This window comes from Rhipicephalus sanguineus, chromosome 1 (genome assembly GCF_013339695.2).
Source record: "Rhipicephalus sanguineus isolate Rsan-2018 chromosome 1, BIME_Rsan_1.4, whole genome shotgun sequence".
NCBI lineage: Eukaryota > Metazoa > Arthropoda > Arachnida > Ixodida > Ixodidae > Rhipicephalus > Rhipicephalus sanguineus.
This window is the reverse complement of record NC_051176.1, coordinates 286340419-286361951: the sequence shown is the minus strand read 5'-3', so window position 1 is coordinate 286361951 and position 21533 is coordinate 286340419. Positions and strand designations below refer to the sequence as shown.

Genomic DNA, 21533 nt, shown 5'->3' with positions numbered 1-21533 from the left:
CCCACTTTATTCAATTTCAACTTACGCCATTATTACTCCACTACAGTTGAAGACAATTAATGTCGCCTATGGCTTCCCTGGCCTAATTGTCTGTTCGAATAATTTGGTTGTGTCTAACAAAGAAACGAGGCCCTCGAAAAAATTCCCCTTCTCTCGTTCATTACGCTTGTACAGGAGGCTCACTGGGAGGCAATTCATTTGTGTGAAACACGTTATGTACCGGTAGTAACAGTAAGTACACACGCACAACTACAAACTTAATTTATTCGAAGTAGCACACCACGTATATGTAAATTATCGTTCGTGGATGTGAGTTTCAGTTCAATTAAACTTGTTAAGCGAGTGCCTGCTTTGCCTGTTGCTGTATTGTGTGATAAAAATATGGGTAAATATTGGTCCTGCCGCTCCATATTTTCTTTGTTTGATGAACCATACATCTTCTGTCTAATAAAATTCCTTTTAACAGAGAAGTAGCATCGTTGCATTATGTGCAAAAATGGGTTGGCATTTATTTTTCGCGCATGATCTGTCGGAAGTTTGTATATTTTTGCATCTTTTTCTGATTGAAGCTCAGTTGTAAGTCAGCGCTTCTGCTTGTCATTCTCTTCTGTGTGTTTTGTCTCGTTTTTTTCTTAAAGTTTATTGTGATAACTTTATACATTAGCTATAGGCTAGTCTACAGAAACTGTATCTAGGCGATCTGTAGACCACAGTCTATTTGTAAGGCTATAAGTTTGTAGACAATCTATATACTGGGTCATAGAAATGGTCTATGGATAGTCTATATAGACATTTGTCTTTGGATATTTTATAGACAAAAGTGAACTAAAGTACGTTTATATAGGCCTATACACATATGTATATAGACATTCTGCAGACATTGGTTTTGAAGCAGGAATTTTTATTAATCTACAAATCTTCTATAGCCAACCTATAGACAAACTTTTTGTAAACTAGTTTATAAAAACGAGTGCTGCCATAAATCCATAGACTGTCTATAGACCAGTCTAAAGAACACAGCTATAGAACGTCAATTCATTTTATCGACAGCTGTCTACAAACTTTATGTAGACTATCTAAAAAATTTTATAAGGGAAAGCAGTATTACGCTTGTATGTTGATCGAACGATAGAAAATCTAACCTGCAACTTAATCCGGAAATCCCTATACAGGGCCAACCTTGACGGCCCATTTCACTGACGTTTCAACTGAGCTGCGATTGGTTGCCAAAAATTCGAGAGGAGGGCAGACGTCTACTGCATCTGTCCAGTTCCGAAAAAACGTTTCAAGATCTCAGAAATAAATAAAAGTGGAGCACTTTCCGTCCTAATATTAATGTCATAAGAGCTGCACTCTAAGCACCTGTGGTGGTCATCTGAGGCATCCAACGCGAAGAAAACTTTTATCCTTAGCTGCATGTATCCATATCTGCGGTAACTAGCAAAAAGTGCTGGGGAAATCTTCAACGCTCATATTCGGTCATAACTGCAGGGCACTACACTCAAATCTGTCATTCTGGCGATAATACTCGAAATGCCCGTCCGGAAAACGTGCGGCCAGCCATTGTGTTAGCGGCAAGTACATTTCAGCATGGTCGAAATTAAATAACTTTGGCACGTACCCCGCTCTCGCTGGTAACCATTGCAGGTTTGTCCATGGGCTATAGAATTGTCGCCGGCCTATTTCGCGAGGCGCACTGTGTCCAAAACACGCGCGCGCGAGGGAAACGCACGAGAAAAAAAAAACGTTCCGTGCTTTGCAAGGAAGCACAGCATTGACGTCCGTTGCTCTCCTCCCGCGAACCCATTCAGCGTAACGGTGGCGGTTTATCGTTGCGACGCTTCCGGCCCGCTATGGAAACGCGCCGCCAGCAAAGTTGATGGACGGATCGCCAAGCCATGCAGTGTAGGAACAAGCGAAGGAGCGGAAAGAGAGGGCAGCCGGAAGACAACGCGACCGACGGGGAAGCGTCATTTCCGGTCAAGTACCCCAGCGCGGTGATCACGGCCGGTGCTCCGTGTGGACATCGATCCGCTACGTGCGTGCACGCACGCGTGCGCCATTTGCCGCGCTCACGCCGGATGCATGGCCGAAACAGCACTCCTCCTCCTCCCGAAGGCAGCCTCGCTCAAGGTCGCCATTCCACCCCCACCCCCCCTCCGAGCCCCCGCAAGAAAGTCGCGGCCGGAACCCCCTGCGGTTTCCGCCGTAGATCGGTCCGACCGAACTCTGACGCGTCGCCCGCTGCCGCACACCGAGCAATGCCGTGGCTGACTGTTCAACCGTGTTTTACTTATTGATAGGGTCTCCCGACCAGACGCCGTTCATGACAGAAGGCGCACTTTCCCGCGGCTCCCATAAGCCCGTCGCATACAGATCTCGCTACTGTGAGCCCATATGCATGGCCGAGCTTCCATCAAACTGGATTCATGCGGCGCTTGCCAAAGGGATTACAACTGGGACTAATCTCGTCGCCAAACACGTTCGGTCGTCCTATTTGCATTAACGCTCAGTTTGAACTCACGTCCTCTATCAAAGCTCCTCGTATCAAAGCTCTCTTGCTCAAGGGGACACTGAGTAAGTGTGCATCTCGACCGCTATCGACCGCTGTGAGTGCTTAGCTGATAAGCAGTAAACAAGCTCTGAAAATGCGTGAGGCAAGCTATGTGACTTGCTAAGCTTTCGGGGCTGGGCAACAAAGAATGATTGAAAAAAAAACAGTGTATTCAGATTAAAATAACAGGGAGCTGAGCTAGTTGGTAAGCATTCATGTTAGAGAGACAGGGTGTGCAAACAAGGACACAAGAGAGAAGTCAAGACACCACAAACGGCGCTTGTGGTGTCTTGACTTCTCTCTTGTGTCCGTGTTTGCACGCCCTGTCTCTTTAACATGTATTTAGATTAACCGGTGATTGAAAAAATGCTTCGCATTTAATAAGCGTAGCGTACTTCCAACGATACCTTGTGAAACACATAAAATCAATCCTGCATAGGAAACTTTTCTCAGGGGCAGTATTCAACTCTAGTTTGTCGCGTTCATACTCATTCTTTGTGTGCAATGTGTTTTTTTTTATTTAAATAAAATAAATAAAGGAATTGTTGCCTGCCACCATTTCCTGGCGACGGCTGCCATTTTCCCCTTCGTTATTAGGATAAAATAAAATTTAAGAAAAAAACATGGCTGATCCCTCTGTCATAGGAATCGGTATAACACGAAAGTGAAACGTGTCTTCACAGACGTTGTTGAGCGTTTGTTGTCGATTCTTTCGCCCCAAAGGCAAAGTAATGAATGCTATAGCAACACATTGTAATGTCACGCGAAGAACGGCAAAGAGCTCGAAACTTGCAACGCGCTGCTCAAGCAGAAAGGACGCACGGAACGAACATACACAGGATCAGCGCGAACTAACTGTCACAGTTGTAACTTATTTCTGTGTGAGCAGCGCGCTCCTTTCGCGAAAGCGGCCGCTACAGTGAGCGAAGTGACCTTCGTGCTCTCAACGCAAACTTGCGGTGACAGCACAAGACGTACAAACCACCGCCATCCCGAGATAAGCGCGCACACACGAGCGACCACGCCCTGTAGAGGCGCGCGCTCTTCGCAACGCGTGGGGCGACCACCTTTAAAGTGCGCCCTTCGAGCCCTTCGCGCCATCTCACTAGGGATAACGAAAACACGCTTATGTACCACCAATCTCCGAGTACCGCCCCCGGCAAATGGTGTACATAAATAGCTCGCTTTTAGTATAGCGAATAACGTACCATCTGTGGCCTAATCGTTTCGAGCCACGCGTTGCGGATCGAGGGGTCTTAAGTTCGACTCCCGGTGACCGAACCTTCTGGTTTTTTTTTTCTTTGCCATCTGTTAGTCTTTATATTTTCCATTGTCATATCCGTGACGGAAATACGTCAGTGGGGCCGTGGTGGACCCCGGCATAAAACGCTTTCGTGTTAAAAAGGGCATTCTCCTCCCTTTTAGACAATTACAAAGACATACAAACATTTCTACGTGATGTTTATATGTGTTTACGAATATTAATAATACCCGCCGCGGTAGTCTAGTGGTTATGGTGCTCGACTGCTGACCAGAAGGTCGCGGGATCAAATCCCGGCCGCGGCGGCCGCATTTTCGATGGAGGCGAGAATGTTTGCGGCCCGTGTACTTAGATTTAGGCCCACGTTAAAGAACCCCAGGTGATCGAAATTTCCGGAGCCCTCCACTATGGCATCTCTCATAATCATATCGTGGTTTTGGGACGTTAAACCCCAACAACTAATATTATATTACTAATAATAAAAGTGACCTTCCACTGCAGTGTACAGGAACTATTCCTTTCTACCGCATAGGAAATGCGTCAAAAGAAAAAAAAAGAACACCTGAAAGCATTAGCTTAGGAAATACTTCGTGGTGGAACAACCTGTCTCTGGTTGTAATAATACCAAGGAAAGCCGAAACAGTCTGTTATGCAATCGACCAGTGTGATTATTTCGACGGGGTCTGTTATCGGTCATTGCCGTTGTGCTTTCTGTATAGGCGCAGCCTCTGTGCCCTGTCAGTAGTTCTCTTCTAGCGCCTCGCAATTACGACTCCTTCATGGCGGCGTGAGCGAGTGCCTCTAAATGACAAGGGCAGTCCGATGTGCACATGAAAGGTCGACTCGTTAATACTAGAAAAAAACACAGCCAGCATATTTTTTGATCCACCTGACAACTTCACTGGAAAGCCAGTGGCTGCAATACTTTTCCATGCTACATTCGTCAATAGGAACAGTCGGTAAAATACCAAAACCTTTGTCAACATGCGTGTGGTACCTCTACCGACTACTTTCAAATGAGCGTTTATATATTCACCTGTACCGCGATGGTCTTGACCGTGCCATTGCTCGATGAGCGGTCTGTTTTCGATGCGCATGCACCTCGTGTACCGCCTTTCTCTCTCTCTCTTTTGTCGTGGGAGTGGCAGTGCTTCACACAGTTCATTCTTTCCAATGGCTAGCAAGAGCTAGACAAGCGCAATGATTCACTCTGCGATGACTAACGCAATGGTTCATACAATGGAAGATTTTACCCACCTGCGTCATCTCAACCTGGCAGAGTAAATGACTCTGCGCACTGACTCTTAACGCCGCGTGCTAAAAAAGCGAGTCCATAAATAGATTTCAGCGGAAGACAACGGCGTCGTTTAGCACGTCGATATCTCTTTTTCGAAAACATCGTCCTCGCAAGGCTGTTTCACTTGGTACATGACGCCACGGCTGACAATAAGCGGGTCTTTGTTTATATGAGAGGTATATATTCACTAAGAGGAATTCGATCAGGGCGTCGTCTAAGGTGCATAGTCATGATGACGACGCATGGCCGTGAGAAACTTGATTGCCAGGAAATCACAGAGTAAGTTCTTGTTTGCCTAGCACCGGCGCGTGGAAATGTCAGTTTCTAGAGAATGACTTGATGGGCTAGTATGTATTATATACTGGAAACGTTGCAGTGCACACCGACGGGGACGAAGGAAGAAAACACAAGACATAGCGCTGATGCCTTGTGTTTTCCTCCTTCGTCCCCGTGTGTGTGAGCTGTAGCGTTTCCAGTCAGTTTCTTAAGAGGCGGATGAGCGGAGTTTGCTTCTTTGCATATTTTTTCTTCTCTTATTGTTCTCCCGATCTGTTGCCATTTGTTACTGCTGAATCACTGCATGCAAAAGGCTGCTCCGCGGCGAATATAGTGGCGCCATCACGCGTTCCGCATTGGATCATTAACCGAAGTTACGTGCCACCGTGGGTGATGCAAAGCAGTAAGTGAGGAGGAGGGCAGGAAAGGCGAAGAAAAAGAAAGAAAATAATATGATCGTGGTATGTACATGTCACAACGTAATGATGTGGATGCAAGTTAAGTTACAGTTTATCAACTCGGTTAATGGTTAATGTCCTCGAGGAATCTGAACAGAAATTGTAAAATCTGACGTTGCTGAGAAGGAGAAGACGTAGGTCCAAGTATTTTCCCGAGATCTGAAGTTTCGCGTGTGACTGTGTGTGTGTGTGTGTGTGTGTGTGTGTGTGTGTGTGTGTGTGTGTGTGTGTGTGTGTGTGTGTGTGTGTGTGTGTGTGTGTGTGTGTGTGTGTGTGTGTGTGTGTGTGTGTGTGTGTGTGTGTGTGTGTGTGTGTGTGTGTGTGTGTGTGTGTGTGTGTGTGTGTGTGTGTGTGTGTGTGCGTGCGTGTGTGCGTGCGTGCGTGCGTGCGTGCGTTCACCTTTATCTTCATCTTCATTTTAGATGCGAAGCACTTTTGCTCGGTGCTGTGTCCGGCGGTGGCGTCCGCGCACCACTGCGCATGCGCCTACTCTCTTTCCCGCTCTCATCATTTACGCAGATGTTCAGTCGCCTTCTCTCCTCTTCTCCCCCGCGCTGCAGCCGCGGCGAAGCCTCTCCTCCCACGTGATGCAGCCGCGCCGCTGTGAGTGTAGCATAGCCATCGGAGCGCGCGCTCGCGCCAAGAAGTCTTCTTCCTCTTGTTCTTCTACCGCCTTGATGATGATACGTGCAGAGCACTTTAGGGACCCGGGCTGCCGTATGCTGTCCTAGCTTGGCGTAACGCAGACAAAACCATGTGTGCTGGTACGCGCTACCGCGTTCGGGCCTGTGTAAGGGGCTGGGTAAGACGCTGTGGCCTCTCCCCCTTACACTCTCTCAGCAATCATGTGATGGCGTCAGGGAACGAGATTCTGCAGACGCGCGATGAACCAACGCATTGTATCCTAGTCAGAACGCGCTGGCACGCGCTAGCGCGTTCGGGCCTGTGTAAGGGGCAGGGTAAGACGCTGTGGCCTCTCCCCCTTACACTCTCTCAATCACGTGATGGCGAACAGCAACTACAGTGAATTCATGGTGTGCTCCACTTGCAAGGACGCGTTAACATCGGGCAAGGTGCCCGTGATGAACGGAACTTTAAGTCGACCCATGCGCTGCTTCGCATCCCCACATGGTTCCCTTTAGTGGAAGATGGTGTAATTTTTATTTATTTCGTTAGTTATTCAATTATTTCTTTATTTACTCACATTACCTTACAGGTTGAAGCTAAAGTGACAACAAATAAGTCACAGAAAGAAACCACATCAAAGGCTAACCAGAGAAGCCGCTTATGAGCAACCACCTCATTCCAGTCAAGCTCGAGCTATCACACACTGATAATACTTATACAGATGAGGAAGTTGTACAAGTGATGATGATATATAGAGATGATAAAGGTGAGTCACTCATTTGTTGCGCTTACAATGTGCACATCAGAAGGGGGGGGGGGGACGCTATATGCAGTGGTAGTAACAGATAAAATGGAAAAGAAGCATCGTTACGCAAAGTCAATGGAACATCTGAAGTTGCAATTATTCGCGAAATTTAGCTGGATTTTGTAACGAAACAATATCACCTGGAAGTTTATTCCGTAATGCAATGGCGCGCAGCAATGCATAATTATTGTATAATTGTGTGCGGCCGAAAATGCGCCTGAAACGGAGAGAATTATGAAGTCGGCCAAATGAGCGTGAAGGAATTTCGAGCGAGAGACGACCACGATTTATAGTAATGCTTATCAAAAAGGTTGGGAATCCGGGTATCGCGTTTCGCGTTTAATTTGGGTAATGCTGGACTGACGATTGCAATTACTTGTTATAAATTATTTTATTTTGTTGAGTTAAATGCGGCATCCGGAAATCATCTATCAACAAAAGCCGCCAGATCCCACGCATTGTGGGAATCGATGTAATGCGAAGCAGCCAGCAAAGAGCTGCATACATCGTCTTGTCCGTCACTGAGGAAAATGCGTGCCACTCATGTTATTTATGTTCGTTACACAGTAACGTCGCGCAATACCAATTTCGGGGTAGACCAAGCTAGCGAAACGGTCGCCAGCGCACCATGAGCGTGGCACGTAAGTCATGCTGTACATGACATGCGTGTCATGATTTTCATGTTAACTCGTGTTATTTATGTTCGTCACACAGTCACGTCGCAAGATACCAATTTTGGTGTATATCAAGCTAGCGAAACGGCCGCCAGCGCACCATGAGCGCGGCACGTAAGTCATGCTGTACATGACACGCTTGTCATGATTTTCATGTTAACTCGTGTTATTTATGTTCGTCACACAGTCACGTCGCAAGATACCAATTTTGGTGTATATCAAGCTAGCGAAACGGCCGCCAGCGCACCATGAGCGCGGCACGTAAGTCATGCTGTACATGACACGCTTGTCATGATTTTCATGTTAACTCGTGTTATTTATGTTCGTCACACAGTCACGTCGCAAGATACCAATTTTGGTGTATATCAAGCTAGCGAAACGGCCGCCAGCGCACCATGAGCGCGGCACGTAAGTCATGCTGTACATGACACGCTTGTCATGATTTTCATGTTAACTCGTGTTATTTATGTTCGTCACACAGTCACGTCGCGCAATACCAATTCCGGGGTAGATATAGCTAGCGAAACGGCCGCCAGCGCACCATGAGCGTGGCACGTAAGTCATGCTGTACATGACATGCGTGTCATGATTTTCATGTTAACTCGTGTTATTTATGTTCGTTACACAGTAACCTCACGCAATACCAATTTCGGGGTAGATCAAGCCAGCAAAACGGCCGCCAGCGCACCATGAGCGTGGCACATAAGTCATGCTGTACATGACATGCGTGTCATGGTTTCATATTAACTCGTGCTATTTATGTTCGTCATACAGTCATGTCGCAAGATACCAATTTTGGTATATATCAAGCTAGCGAAACGGCCGCCAGCGCACCATGAGCGTGGCACGTAAGTCATGCTGTACATGACATGCGTGTCATGATTTTCATGTTAACTCGTGTTATTTATGTTCGTCACACAGTCACGTCGCAAGATACCAATTTTGGTGTATATCAAGCTAGCGAAACGGCCGCCAGCGCACCATGAGCGCGGCACGTAAGTCATGCTGTACATGACATGCATGTCATGATTTGCACGTTAGGACCTGTCAGTTATGTTCGCCATACACCCTTGTCACGCCGTATCAATTTTGGTATATATCAAGCTAACGAAACAACCTTAAGAGCACCAAGACTGCGGCATGTACATCATGTCGTTCATGACATGCATGTCATGATTTTCATGTTATGACTCGTCATTCATGTTCTTCATACAGTCATGTTATGCCATATCAATTTTGGTGTACATTCGATTAACGAAACGAGCAGGAGAGCACAAAGTCGTAGGCGGCTAGATAGATAGATAGATAGATAGATAGATACGCTCAAAGTCCCAGAAGTTCGCTAAGAAATGCTTCGCATTTAAAAGGCATAGAAGGGCAACAAAAGGTTGGGAATCCGGGTATCGCGTTTCGCGTTTAATTTGGGTAATGCTGGACTGACGATTGCAATTACTTGTTATAAATTATTTTATTTTGTTGAGTTAAATGCGGCATCCGGAAATCATCTATCAACAAAAGCCGCCAGATCCCACGCATTGTGGGAATCGATGTAATGCGAAGCAGCCAGCAAAGAGCTGCATACATCGTCTTGTCCGTCACTGAGGAAAATGCGTGCCACTCATGTTATTTATGTTCGTTACACAGTAACGTCGCGCAATACCAATTTCGGGGTAGACCAAGCTAGCGAAACGGTCGCCAGCGCACCATGAGCGTGGCACGTAAGTCATGCTGTACATGACATGCGTGTCATGATTTTCATGTTAACTCGTGTTATTTATGTTCGTCACACAGTCACGTCGCAAGATACCAATTTTGGTGTATATCAAGCTAGCGAAACGGCCGCCAGCGCACCATGAGCGCGGCACGTAAGTCATGCTGTACATGACACGCTTGTCATGATTTTCATGTTAACTCGTGTTATTTATGTTCGTCACACAGTCACGTCGCAAGATACCAATTTTGGTGTATATCAAGCTAGCGAAACGGCCGCCAGCGCACCATGAGCGCGGCACGTAAGTCATGCTGTACATGACACGCTTGTCATGATTTTCATGTTAACTCGTGTTATTTATGTTCGTCACACAGTCACGTCGCAAGATACCAATTTTGGTGTATATCAAGCTAGCGAAACGGCCGCCAGCGCACCATGAGCGCGGCACGTAAGTCATGCTGTACATGACACGCTTGTCATGATTTTCATGTTAACTCGTGTTATTTATGTTCGTCACACAGTCACGTCGCGCAATACCAATTCCGGGGTAGATATAGCTAGCGAAACGGCCGCCAGCGCACCATGAGCGTGGCACGTAAGTCATGCTGTACATGACATGCGTGTCATGATTTTCATGTTAACTCGTGTTATTTATGTTCGTTACACAGTAACCTCACGCAATACCAATTTCGGGGTAGATCAAGCCAGCAAAACGGCCGCCAGCGCACCATGAGCGTGGCACATAAGTCATGCTGTACATGACATGCGTGTCATGGTTTTCATATTAACTCGTGCTATTTATGTTCGTCATACAGTCATGTCGCAAGATACCAATTTTGGTATATATCAAGCTAGCGAAACGGCCGCCAGCGCACCATGAGCGTGGCACGTAAGTCATGCTGTACATGACATGCGTGTCATGATTTTCATGTTAACTCGTGTTATTTATGTTCGTCACACAGTCACGTCGCAAGATACCAATTTTGGTGTATATCAAGCTAGCGAAACGGCCGCCAGCGCACCATGAGCGCGGCACGTAAGTCATGCTGTACATGACATGCATGTCATGATTTGCACGTTAGGACCTGTCAGTTATGTTCGCCATACACCCTTGTCACGCCGTATCAATTTTGGTATATATCAAGCTAACGAAACAACCTTAAGAGCACCAAGACTGCGGCATGTACATCATGTCGTTCATGACATGCATGTCATGATTTTCATGTTATGACTCGTCATTCATGTTCTTCATACAGTCATGTTATGCCATATCAATTTTGGTGTACATTCGATTAACGAAACGAGCAGGAGAGCACAAAGTCGTAGGCGGCTAGATAGATAGATAGATAGATAGATAGATAGATACGCTCAAAGTCCCAGAAGTTCGCTAAGAAATGCTTCGCATTTAAAAGGCATAGAAGGGCAACAAAAGGTTGGGAATCCGGGTATCGCGTTTCGCGTTTAATTTGGGTAATGCTGGACTGACGATTGCAATTACTTGTTATAAATTATTTTATTTTGTTGAGTTAAATGCGGCATCCGGAAATCATCTATCAACAAAAGCCGCCAGATCCCACGCATTGTGGGAATCGATGTAATGCGAAGCAGCCAGCAAAGAGCTGCATACATCGTCTTGTCCGTCACTGAGGAAAATGCGTGCCACTCATGTTATTTATGTTCGTTACACAGTAACGTCGCGCAATACCAATTTCGGGGTAGACCAAGCTAGCGAAACGGTCGCCAGCGCACCATGAGCGTGGCACGTAAGTCATGCTGTACATGACATGCGTGTCATGATTTTCATGTTAACTCGTGTTATTTATGTTCGTCACACAGTCACGTCGCAAGATACCAATTTGGTGTATATCAAGCTAGCGAAACGGCCGCCAGCGCACCATGAGCGCGGCACGTAAGTCATGCTGTACATGACACGCTTGTCATGATTTTCATGTTAACTCGTGTTATTTATGTTCGTCACACAGTCACGTCGCAAGATACCAATTTTGGTGTATATCAAGCTAGCGAAACGGCCGCCAGCGCACCATGAGCGCGGCACGTAAGTCATGCTGTACATGACACGCTTGTCATGATTTTCATGTTAACTCGTGTTATTTATGTTCGTCACACAGTCACGTCGCAAGATACCAATTTTGGTGTATATCAAGCTAGCGAAACGGCCGCCAGCGCACCATGAGCGCGGCACGGAAGTCATGCTGTACATGACACGCTTGTCATGATTTTCATGTTAACTCGTGTTATTTATGTTCGTCACACAGTCACGTCGCGCAATACCAATTCCGGGGTAGATAAAGCTAGCGAAACGGCCGCCAGCGCACCATGAGCGTGGCACGTAAGTCATGCTGTACATGACATGCGTGTCATGATTTTCATGTTAACTCGTGTTATTTATGTTCGTTACACAGTAACCTCACGCAATACCAATTTCGGGGTAGATCAAGCCAGCAAAACGGCCGCCAGCGCACCATGAGCGTGGCACATAAGTCATGCTGTACATGACATGCGTGTCATGGTTTTCATGTTAACTCGTGCTATTTATGTTCGTCATACAGTCATGTCGCAAGATACCAATTTTGGTATATATCAAGCTAGCGAAACGGCCGCCAGCGCACCATGAGCGTGGCACGTAAGTCATGCTGTACATGACATGCGTGTCATGATTTTCATGTTAACTCGTGTTATTTATGTTCGTCACACAGTCACGTCGCAAGATACCAATTTTGGTGTATATCAAGCTAGCGAAACGGCCGCCAGCGCACCATGAGCGCGGCACGTAAGTCATGCTGTACATGACATGCATGTCATGATTTGCACGTTAGGACCTGTCAGTTATGTTCGCCATACACCCTTGTCACGCCGTATCAATTTTGGTATATATCAAGCTAACGAAACAACCTTAAGAGCACCAAGACTGCGGCATGTACATCATGTCGTTCATGACATGCATGTCATGATTTTCATGTTATGACTCGTCATTCATGTTCTTCATACAGTCATGTTATGCCATATCAATTTTGGTGTACATTCGATTAACGAAACGAGCAGGAGAGCACAAAGTCGTAGGCGGCTAGATAGATAGATAGATAGATAGATACGCTCAAAGTCCCAGAAGTTCGCTAAGAAATGCTTCGCATTTAAAAATCTCATTCGCAGGCCTTACATTACATCAGGTAAGAAATCAGAACTCAAATATTAATCGCTTGTTGCCTCGAAGCTTGTCTCGTACAGTACACACGCGATCAGATACAGACGTAGTAAACAAAAAAAAAAGGTTGCTGACGCTTCTGGAGGCTTTCCCGACAACATCTCTACACACGTAAAAAAAAAAAAAAACTTTGGGGGCTTTTCTGTAATTGGGTCGCTAGACGTGGGAGGCCAAACGCGGCGTCCTAATGCCGGGATAAGTGCTAGACGTTCTGGTCGAGGTCAGCAAACACGCGCGGTGTGCAGGAAGAGGGTAAGGGAAAGAGCGATTCTTGCCCGGGCTCCATTAGGAAAGGCGTAATCAGTTTAGTGCAGGAAGAAGTACGTCAACACAAATCCTGGTGACCTGCAATTTGTGGACCAAAACAGATGGCCCACTATGGACCTTGAGCCTAAAAAGGGATGCCTGCATGTTGTACTGGTTGGGTCACAGTTGTTCAAGTCCACCAGAATAAACACAGCAAGTCCGTCAGCACAAGCATCCACGTCAACACTCCATTGGACACAGCAGCAAGACTAGCTGACCCCCATGCAGCATATACGGGCAAACGCTTTATCACCGTTATCATCACCACATTAAGGTCCTCTGCAGGACGAATTCATCTCCCAACGATCGCTCGTTACCTCTGTCTTGCGCAAGCTGATTACATCGTATGCCTGCAACTGATCAGCGCTTACGTTTTTTGCCTATTCTTATGTTTCTGTGTCGTCCTTGTTTTTGATGCGCGCTGCGATAAGCTATTATGCCTGCGAATTTCATAATTTATTCGCTCCGCCTAATTCTCTGCCATTCTCGCCTGAGCTTCATTTTCCTTATTACTCAATCTGTCACTCTAATACCTGCCCTATGTATTACATGGCCCATCCAGCTTCGTCTCTTGAAGTCGAAATGTGAACTAGCATATTGGCGACCCTTATTTATCTCGAAGACAGACCGCGATCTTACGGTGTCTTCATGTTACGCCTATCATTTTTTGTTCCATCACTCACCTGCGCCGTCGTTAACTTCTTCTCAACTCTATTAGTTAACCTCAAGCTTCTGCACCTTACGTTAGGAGTACCAGAATGGAATGATTCTGCTTTTTTTTTTTCAAAACATATCACTAAGCTGCCAGTCGGGATTTGGTAATGCCTGTCGTATGCATCTCTAACGAACTTTTATTCTTCTGTAAACATCTTTTCCCCCTCATAATCAGGGTCCCCTGTGACTAATTGACCTAGATAAACATGCACAGAGCATAAAGGCTGCCGACTAATGTTACTTTCTCTTTTCAGATCCCACACTATAATCACTGCGGCTTTGCTCGGCCCAATAGTTCTGGATTCTGGCGTCAGCACAGAGGATCCTTTCCACAAACTACCCCACTGCTAAATTAACATGCTCATAGAACTGTTTTATTTCTCGTTCATCCTGACTGTATGTTGAAAGCGTAGGCTTGTACTATGTTTCGGTTTACTTTTATGACAACTGCTATTCAACTATTGCTGTAGTATTTAGCAATGCTGCCCGTTATGCCCTTACGAATTATAGGAATCCTATCCAATATTTTCTGATATATAGAAGCCGTTGCAGCCGAAGATGTGGCCATTAGTCAGCACTGAATAAGCCTCACCAGTTCTCTTAACCACTTTAAGGCCGATGATATCCCAGGCAAGACCTGATATTTTCTCCAAGAGCCCTGTTAAATAAGGTACTCAACCGAGAAGGTTCGCGTGCTGAACGTTGCCAAGTTTAGTTTCTAGTGGCGGCCTGTCTGAATTCAGAGATTCTTAGCACCTGCCGCTCCACCGCAAGTCTGACCGCTTCCTTGGTCGGTGCTCCGCAGCCGCTGAGATATGAGGTGTTCGAACCCGTTGAACTACTTCGACTCCACGTCTCCACCAGCTCAATAGTAAGCTAAGGAGAAAGAGAAGCCCGTGCATGTTTTTCCTCACAACCAGTAACGCTGCTGTTCGACTGAACAAGTGACACGCATCAAAGCTCACACCTTGAAAGTGTCACAGCTTATCGCCACTCATTTCCGCTAATGCTGCTTATTCGCTTATTTTCTCCAGTCATGGTGCCTTGGACGAAGCACACTGCCCTTTAAATCGGCGCGATGAGCTGAACATCCCGCGCCTGCGAGGCTTCAGAATCGCTGCAACTGCGAACGCATCTATTGCGAACCCTGCATCGCCGTTCTAATCAGAATTCTAGTAAACCCAGGAGCAAATTAGGTAACGAATAAAATGTAATTAAAGAACAAACCAGTGAATTGAACAACCAATAATATCCTTCATGACAGTAGCGTAGCCAGAAATATTTTTCGGGAGGGCTTCAACCATACTTTAAGTATGTTCGTGCGTGCGTTTGTATGTGGGCGTGTATTATACACATGCAAAATTGAAAAATTCCGTAAGGGGGGGGGGGGCTTGAACTCCCCATTCGCTGTGCAATCACCGCTGGCCAGCAGGGCATAAAAAGGCCATTTACCGTGTGATTGGCACACGCGAACAGCCCTTTTATGCGATGAAAACAATGGATAAGCAGGTAAATGTGTGCTCTGCTGGACGGTCCTCGATCAAGAGACTAAAGCAGCCGTTACAGAGCCACTCGCGGCTAACAAATGGCCGAAACGAGTGCAGAGACCAGTCCGAATACTCGCCACAAATTACAGCGCGAGGCATTTGTGCCCGTTTCATTGTCACGTAGACAAAACTGCATGCATGTCATCAAAGGGCCGCCCATTATCAGGTCAGAAATGGGGGCGACTTATAGAACAAAGAGAAAATGAATAAACTTTATAACGTGATCACGCCTGTGTCGAAAGAGGTGACAGCGTGTGGGCCGCGAGTGAGTATGAGCGGCAGAGAGCTTCCGAATTGTAAATAGAGAGCGGATTTAGACCCTCCTTTCGTCAGCAATCGGCTTATGCTGGAAATAATCCCCTTGTTTTCCTTTCATCTGCGCTTATATTGAGGCCCCGCACTGACCTCTAATCCGCCATGCTGATTCAGCGCACAATTTAATATACCCGTTCCTGGATTCTGTCCCTATCTACAACGAGGTCTTTAAAGACCATATTAGTGCTTTCTCGGTACCCGCTGTTTACTTTTTTCATGTAGATTATGTCAGAGTACTTTATTTGGTTTGTGCAGAATATGCGCAGGAGCGAAAGTAAAAGAACCCTTACCTATTGAATTTCTTTCCAGTACAGCGACAAGTACAAATTTCTTTAAAACTTATATGCGCGTGATTTATATAACACCTCTGCCGAAGTTTGTTTCATATGCACAAATTCATGTCTTTGGCTAAAATTAATGTCCATTTTTATTCTTGGTGAAGGTTGTGTTGCACGCCACATTTTTCTTATACATTATATCAAGGTCACTCTACTTTAATATTGACTGGTGTGGATGATAGCGTTAATGAGGGTCGCTCGCATTTGTCAAGGCAGGAGATAGGATGGATAGAGTTGCAGATGGTACTTATTATCAGCCAAAATAACAAAATGTGTCTTAGCTTATCAAAAATTTCTAGGTTATCTTTAAATGTTTTTGACTGAAGTGCTTAAAATTTAACTCGTATTCGCAAAAAGTTCTTCAGCTAAAATTGTTTGTAAGAGAATACTTCTTAAATTACATGGACTACGCAACTACTTGTAGTTCGTGGTGGAAGCATGAAGGAACTAAGGCGAAGAAAGAAAATTGTGAAAGTCCGCCTCACTCCTTCTCTCAGGTCCTTCTCCTTGCAGCGCGAAATATTCATTATGTAACCTTCCGAAAATTATTCCAAATAATCCGGATTAGACCAAGACAAGCAAGCAGTGGGTGTCGATATGAAAAAAAGCTCATCAAGTCTCCTATTGGAATACGTTAGTTTCGATGTTCAGAATGCAAAGCCTTTGAGTCGATTCACCACATCGCCTCGCTCTTTTGCATTTTGACGTAGCGCTTCGCAGTGCTGCACGCTGAGCTGTCGGGCACGGTGCAGAAAAAGAGCAGTGACTGTCCCTCTTATGGCGGGCACCAGGGAAAGGGAGATGAAAGAATCTGGGATAAATAGAGTGCACTATTGCTATTCGTTGGCAGATCGGACACGACCCTGTTGTTCATGATCGAGGCCGTGAATCTCTTTTTCTCAAGGAGACAGCGAATGAACGCAGCGTCGACATCGCTTCCAGGTGGCCCACGCACTTTGGGTCGTCTGTGTAGGGTCACGCCAGCAAAGAGCCTTCCACTCCGACCCCCACCCCCCCTTCCCTTACTGCACGTGGCGCCTGGCGCTCGTATATCGATCGCGCCGCCACCCGCGCCCACGCCAAGACGGCGCGATTACGTGGCACGGGATCTTTTCCACCCGGAACGACGCTTCCTCTTCTCCTTCCTCTTCCTGATGGGCGCACTTCCGCGGAAAAGACTCGCGCTCGCGTGCCCGCTCCCGGGCCACTACGGCATTTCTCCAAACAGCGCGCGCGTGCCAGGCTCCCATGAATTGCGATTAGTCAATTGGTAAAAAGTACGATGAAATTGTGAACTACTATGATGTGCATGACATCGTTAAATTACACGTTGTCAGAAACAAGAATTTAGCCACTGGCACTTCTGCGGTACCGAACACATGAAAAAAAAAAATCACACCATTTCCCGCTAAAGGGGACGATGAGGCGATGCGAAGCCGGAGCACTTGCACGATCGCGTTCTGTTGGCGTTCTTTGGGCATGCTACCGACCTCGCGTCGTGGAACGCGAAGAGGAACGCAACGCGCGTCTTGTCTTCCCTTAGCCTGGCCGTTAATTCTCACAGGGCGAGCGGGGAACGCAGTCGGCAGGCGTGCGAGAGGGGGGCAGCGTGGGAGAGGGGAGGGGACGCGCATGCGCTGGTGCTCATCGCGGCGTTGCGCAGGACAGAATTTCGGCATGTCTAGCCCGCGTTTCAGAGGAAGAGTGGAAAAGGGGGAGAGGGATAGTGGAGAGGGGAGGGGAGAGAGAGAAAGTGGCGAGGGGTGTGAGAGAAGGAGTGGAGAGGGTGAGTGGAGAGGGTATGCGCATGCGCAGTAAGGGCGGTCACGCCGCACACCACCACCACCACCGGATTGAACTCCGCCATAAGATACTTCGCATCTAATAATAAGAATAAAATTATTAAGTGATACATAGCTCTCTCACACGCTGATGCAGTCGAGTGCTTGATCGAGACGATTATTGCACACAAACTCGTGGTCGTGTGTCGCATCGTTTCATGTGCTGCTAAACTAGAATCGTTCAAGCCTGTATAACGCACGTCAGTACAGATGCAAAATCAAAATTTTATAAAGGGGAGGGAACCTGCTCTACAACCTGTTTCTTCGTTTAAAGTTATTCATCCTGGATGGCCGGAGCAGGCATGTTTATACATCTGCATAACACCAAACGCTCGGCCTTTAAAGCGCTAAGCTCTCATGCCAGTAATATTCTGGAATTACCGTATTCCAAGCAATAGAAAATCGAGCACTAAATTAGGCAAGAAACGTAGAAATATCGGAGTTCCTGTGTGCCGACGCAATCGTCGAATACTACGAAACGAATTTTCACTCCACCAAATACTGCTTGGTATGAAAACCAGTAACATGCGTATCAAAGAGGAACTTTGCATTCAGTTTCGTGTAAGTGTCGTGACAGTCCTCACACGCCGTTCACTCAGCAAGCGGCATCTTAACATGTGGACAGACGTTTTGCTGAATGCGCCACTATAGCAGCACGCCTAGCCATTCTATTGCGTAAACTGTCATTTATGTGCAGTGTCTCAGCTGAAATGTTCGGCATGCACGCCTGAGGTTTTCCGCATTTTGTATTTCTCTCTTCTTTATTTACCTGCCTGTCCCTTGCCTTTTGTAACGAACCGGATGCCCTTCCTGCTAATCCCGCTACCTTTTTTTTATCTTTTTACAACGGATGTTTCTATACCGTCGATCGATGCTTTCCTCGTACTGAAAGGTGAACAACATTGGCAGGTTAAAGTGAGACGTTGAACTGAGGACGTTTGCCAGCTTATAAGCGAAAATTCGGTCCTCCCATGGAAAGACGGCATGCTATACCATGGAACTGATCTGTTTGGACGGGTCAAGTAAGTGAGACAGAAACAACGATTATATTCTATCCCACCAGCCGGCTCTACTGAGTGTCGTCGCGAGTATAGAGTGAAAAGGGAGAGTTAAAATAGTCATAATAATGAATGTGCGACAGTGACGGCACCGATTTCTGAATGGGGCTACAGTCCGCCTCCTCTGGTGTGGTAAGGCGAAAGGATGTGGTGGGATAGTGGACGGTGCAGGAGAACGGCCGAGTAAAGGAAAAGGCTGAGACGACGAGGGGTCTTGCAAAAGATTTCAACCCCGCAACTATTACGAGGGTGAAAAGTCGTATGGAAAAAGCAGGGAGGTCATGAGCCCGCTTGGGCACGAGCAGCAGGAGAGAAGTTAGTGCTTTACAGAAGAACACGCACAAAAAGATGCGTTTAACAGTAACAGATGCAGCAGTGATAGCAGCGCCAATGAAACTAACAGTGTGAGTTTGCTAACACTTTTTTTCCAAAATTTTCTGCTTGCAAAACGACGATATTCCTCTCGCTCAACTACTTCAAAGTGGCTGAGAATATGTGAACGAGCATATTTAACACAGAACGTGAGCACGCACGGTGTGTGTAAACTGAAAGCTTCGAACCAATGTGCCAAGCATACAGAGCAATAATCTGTTCCAAACCGCACCCTATCGCGTCTGAAAGAAGCGCACGCGCGCACGAGCTACGAAACAGCCCGGAAGCGAGACAGGAAGAGGCCCTAATTGGCTTCCAGCGCACGACTGGGTGAATACAATCGCTGAATTTGCAATAACGTGATGGCGCATGTATGAACCGAGGAAGTGGTTAGTGAGGCAGAAACGTGTGATCTTGGATTTTCACAAGCATGGTTCGCAGTTGCAGCGAATATGCAGTAACAAGCACGGTTATAACTATACAACGCATAAACAAAACATATTACAACCTATGAAAATCTTTCATTCTCAATGTTTCGTGTGCCACTTTAGTTTCCACTTTGTTACTTAAAAGAGGAAAAATAAAGGAACCCGTGGGCTGACGCCGACACCGGGAATCATTCGTTATACTGAACCCAACTAAATGATAACAAGCATGGGCTTCCCGAAATTGAAGTCGGAACAGCTGCGTTGGATACCAACCACCCTTCTCTGAAGCATGTACTCCTGTAACATCAGTCAGTAAAGGAATATGAATATGAATACGAATAGCATGAGACTGGAATATCAAAAGCATCAAGATTTTACCAGCAGTTGATGGAGATGCTTTTCATGCTTTTGACTCCAGAGAAATGAACATAAGAATCTACGATTCAGCGTGTTGTTGTGACTGATAAGTAGCGAGTCTACCACACCGGAACCATGGCACTTAGAGTGATTGCTCCTATATAGGAGCTCGCCAGCTCTGACTGTAAACATCCGGCCGGCTGATAGCACGTATAACGAGACTAAATATTGAATGACAACGGTTGCGAGAGGCGCGGTCGACACTCCACTTTTAGCCCAGAGACATCGTTCAAAAATTGTAAAAGGAGCCGTCTCGACCCTTGCGCTCACGAGCTCGTCGTGGCAGCTCAGGTTCACTGGGTGAAAAGCGCGCGCCGAGCTAGAAAGCGGCATCGATTTCGCGTCCGGCCAGCTGGCGGGTGACCCGCCGTTCGCGTGACACGCTGCCGGGGGCTCCAGAGTGCCGAGCCGAGCAAGGCCGTGCGTCGGGGCAGAGCCGTGCCCGGCTGCCGGCTTGTCGCGTTGACAGCCCCTCCGATCTGCGCGCCCTTTTGCTGCTAGGCCTAGACTTGCAAGCCAAAAGCATCCCGCAGACGGTCAGCAGGAACACAACCCTGGGCAGCCGGTCCGCCTCTCCCCCTCTCCACCAGACCAGCACCTCCTACACACCCTTGCCCCCATCGGTGGACCCGAGGCGCGAGTGCGACGCCGCACGCGCGTGCGCGCGCGTGTCTTTTCGTTTGCGCTGCTGCGGGCGCCGTGGTCGGATCTTACCTGGAGGACCACTGGTGTCGCGTTGGCCGCTGCCTTTGCTCCTGCTCGGCTCGTGGGCACCAGCCTCAGTGAGAGGCCATGCTGCTGCAAAGCGTGGCCGGCGTGTGTCTGTGTTTGCACCGAGTTGCGGGCGAGGGGGAAACTACGGGAAGCATCGAAGGGACCGAGCGCATGCATCGATCGCGCGCCACGCCGACCGCGCCCTCTGCGCCCTTGTACGCCGGGGAACGTCGTTTCTCTGCGTGGTCACGACCGCGCGGCACGTAAACTTCGGCCGCGCGAGACAGCGGGCTCTCAGTCACGGGAAAAACGCGTGCCAAGGGACGTCGGCTCTGAAACAAACACGCTCGCGTCTCGACAGTGGTCTACGGCGCCGCACATAATGCTCCCGCTCAATGGGATTCGACTAGGGTGCATGCGCCTGCCAACACGTGTCCAGTGGGGACACACGGATGTTTTCAAAATATCCGGGCAGAATCACACGCATCTACGTGAAGTACAGCCGCGGCCACGTCTGTGTAGAGCAGCCGGTTTTTGCTCTGCGGGGCGACACCTTGAGGCAGTGTCGGGCTCTGACGTGGTGTGTCAGGAGCATGC

The 21533-nt window shown here is 47.3% G+C and overlaps 1 protein-coding gene across 3 annotated transcripts in view; it reads right to left on the bottom strand.

Moving 5' to 3' along the window:
* Nucleotides 1-21142, bottom strand: part of LOC119379196 (complexin) — an 810485-nt gene extending 789343 nt beyond the window's left edge. For 2 of the 3 annotated variants that reach the window (XR_005181119.1, XM_049411904.1), the window contains exon 1: nucleotides 20937-21128. Coding sequence is in view for 2 of the 3 variants with exons in the window: in XM_049411904.1 (XP_049267861.1) it covers nucleotides 20937-21113 (177 nt within the window). In the remaining variant the exon portion in view is untranslated. Of the gene's footprint in view, nucleotides 1-20936 lie in introns of all 3 variants that reach the window. The other variant, XM_037648413.2, reaches the window with a different exon arrangement.
* Between the last annotated feature and the right edge of the window lie 391 nt (nucleotides 21143-21533).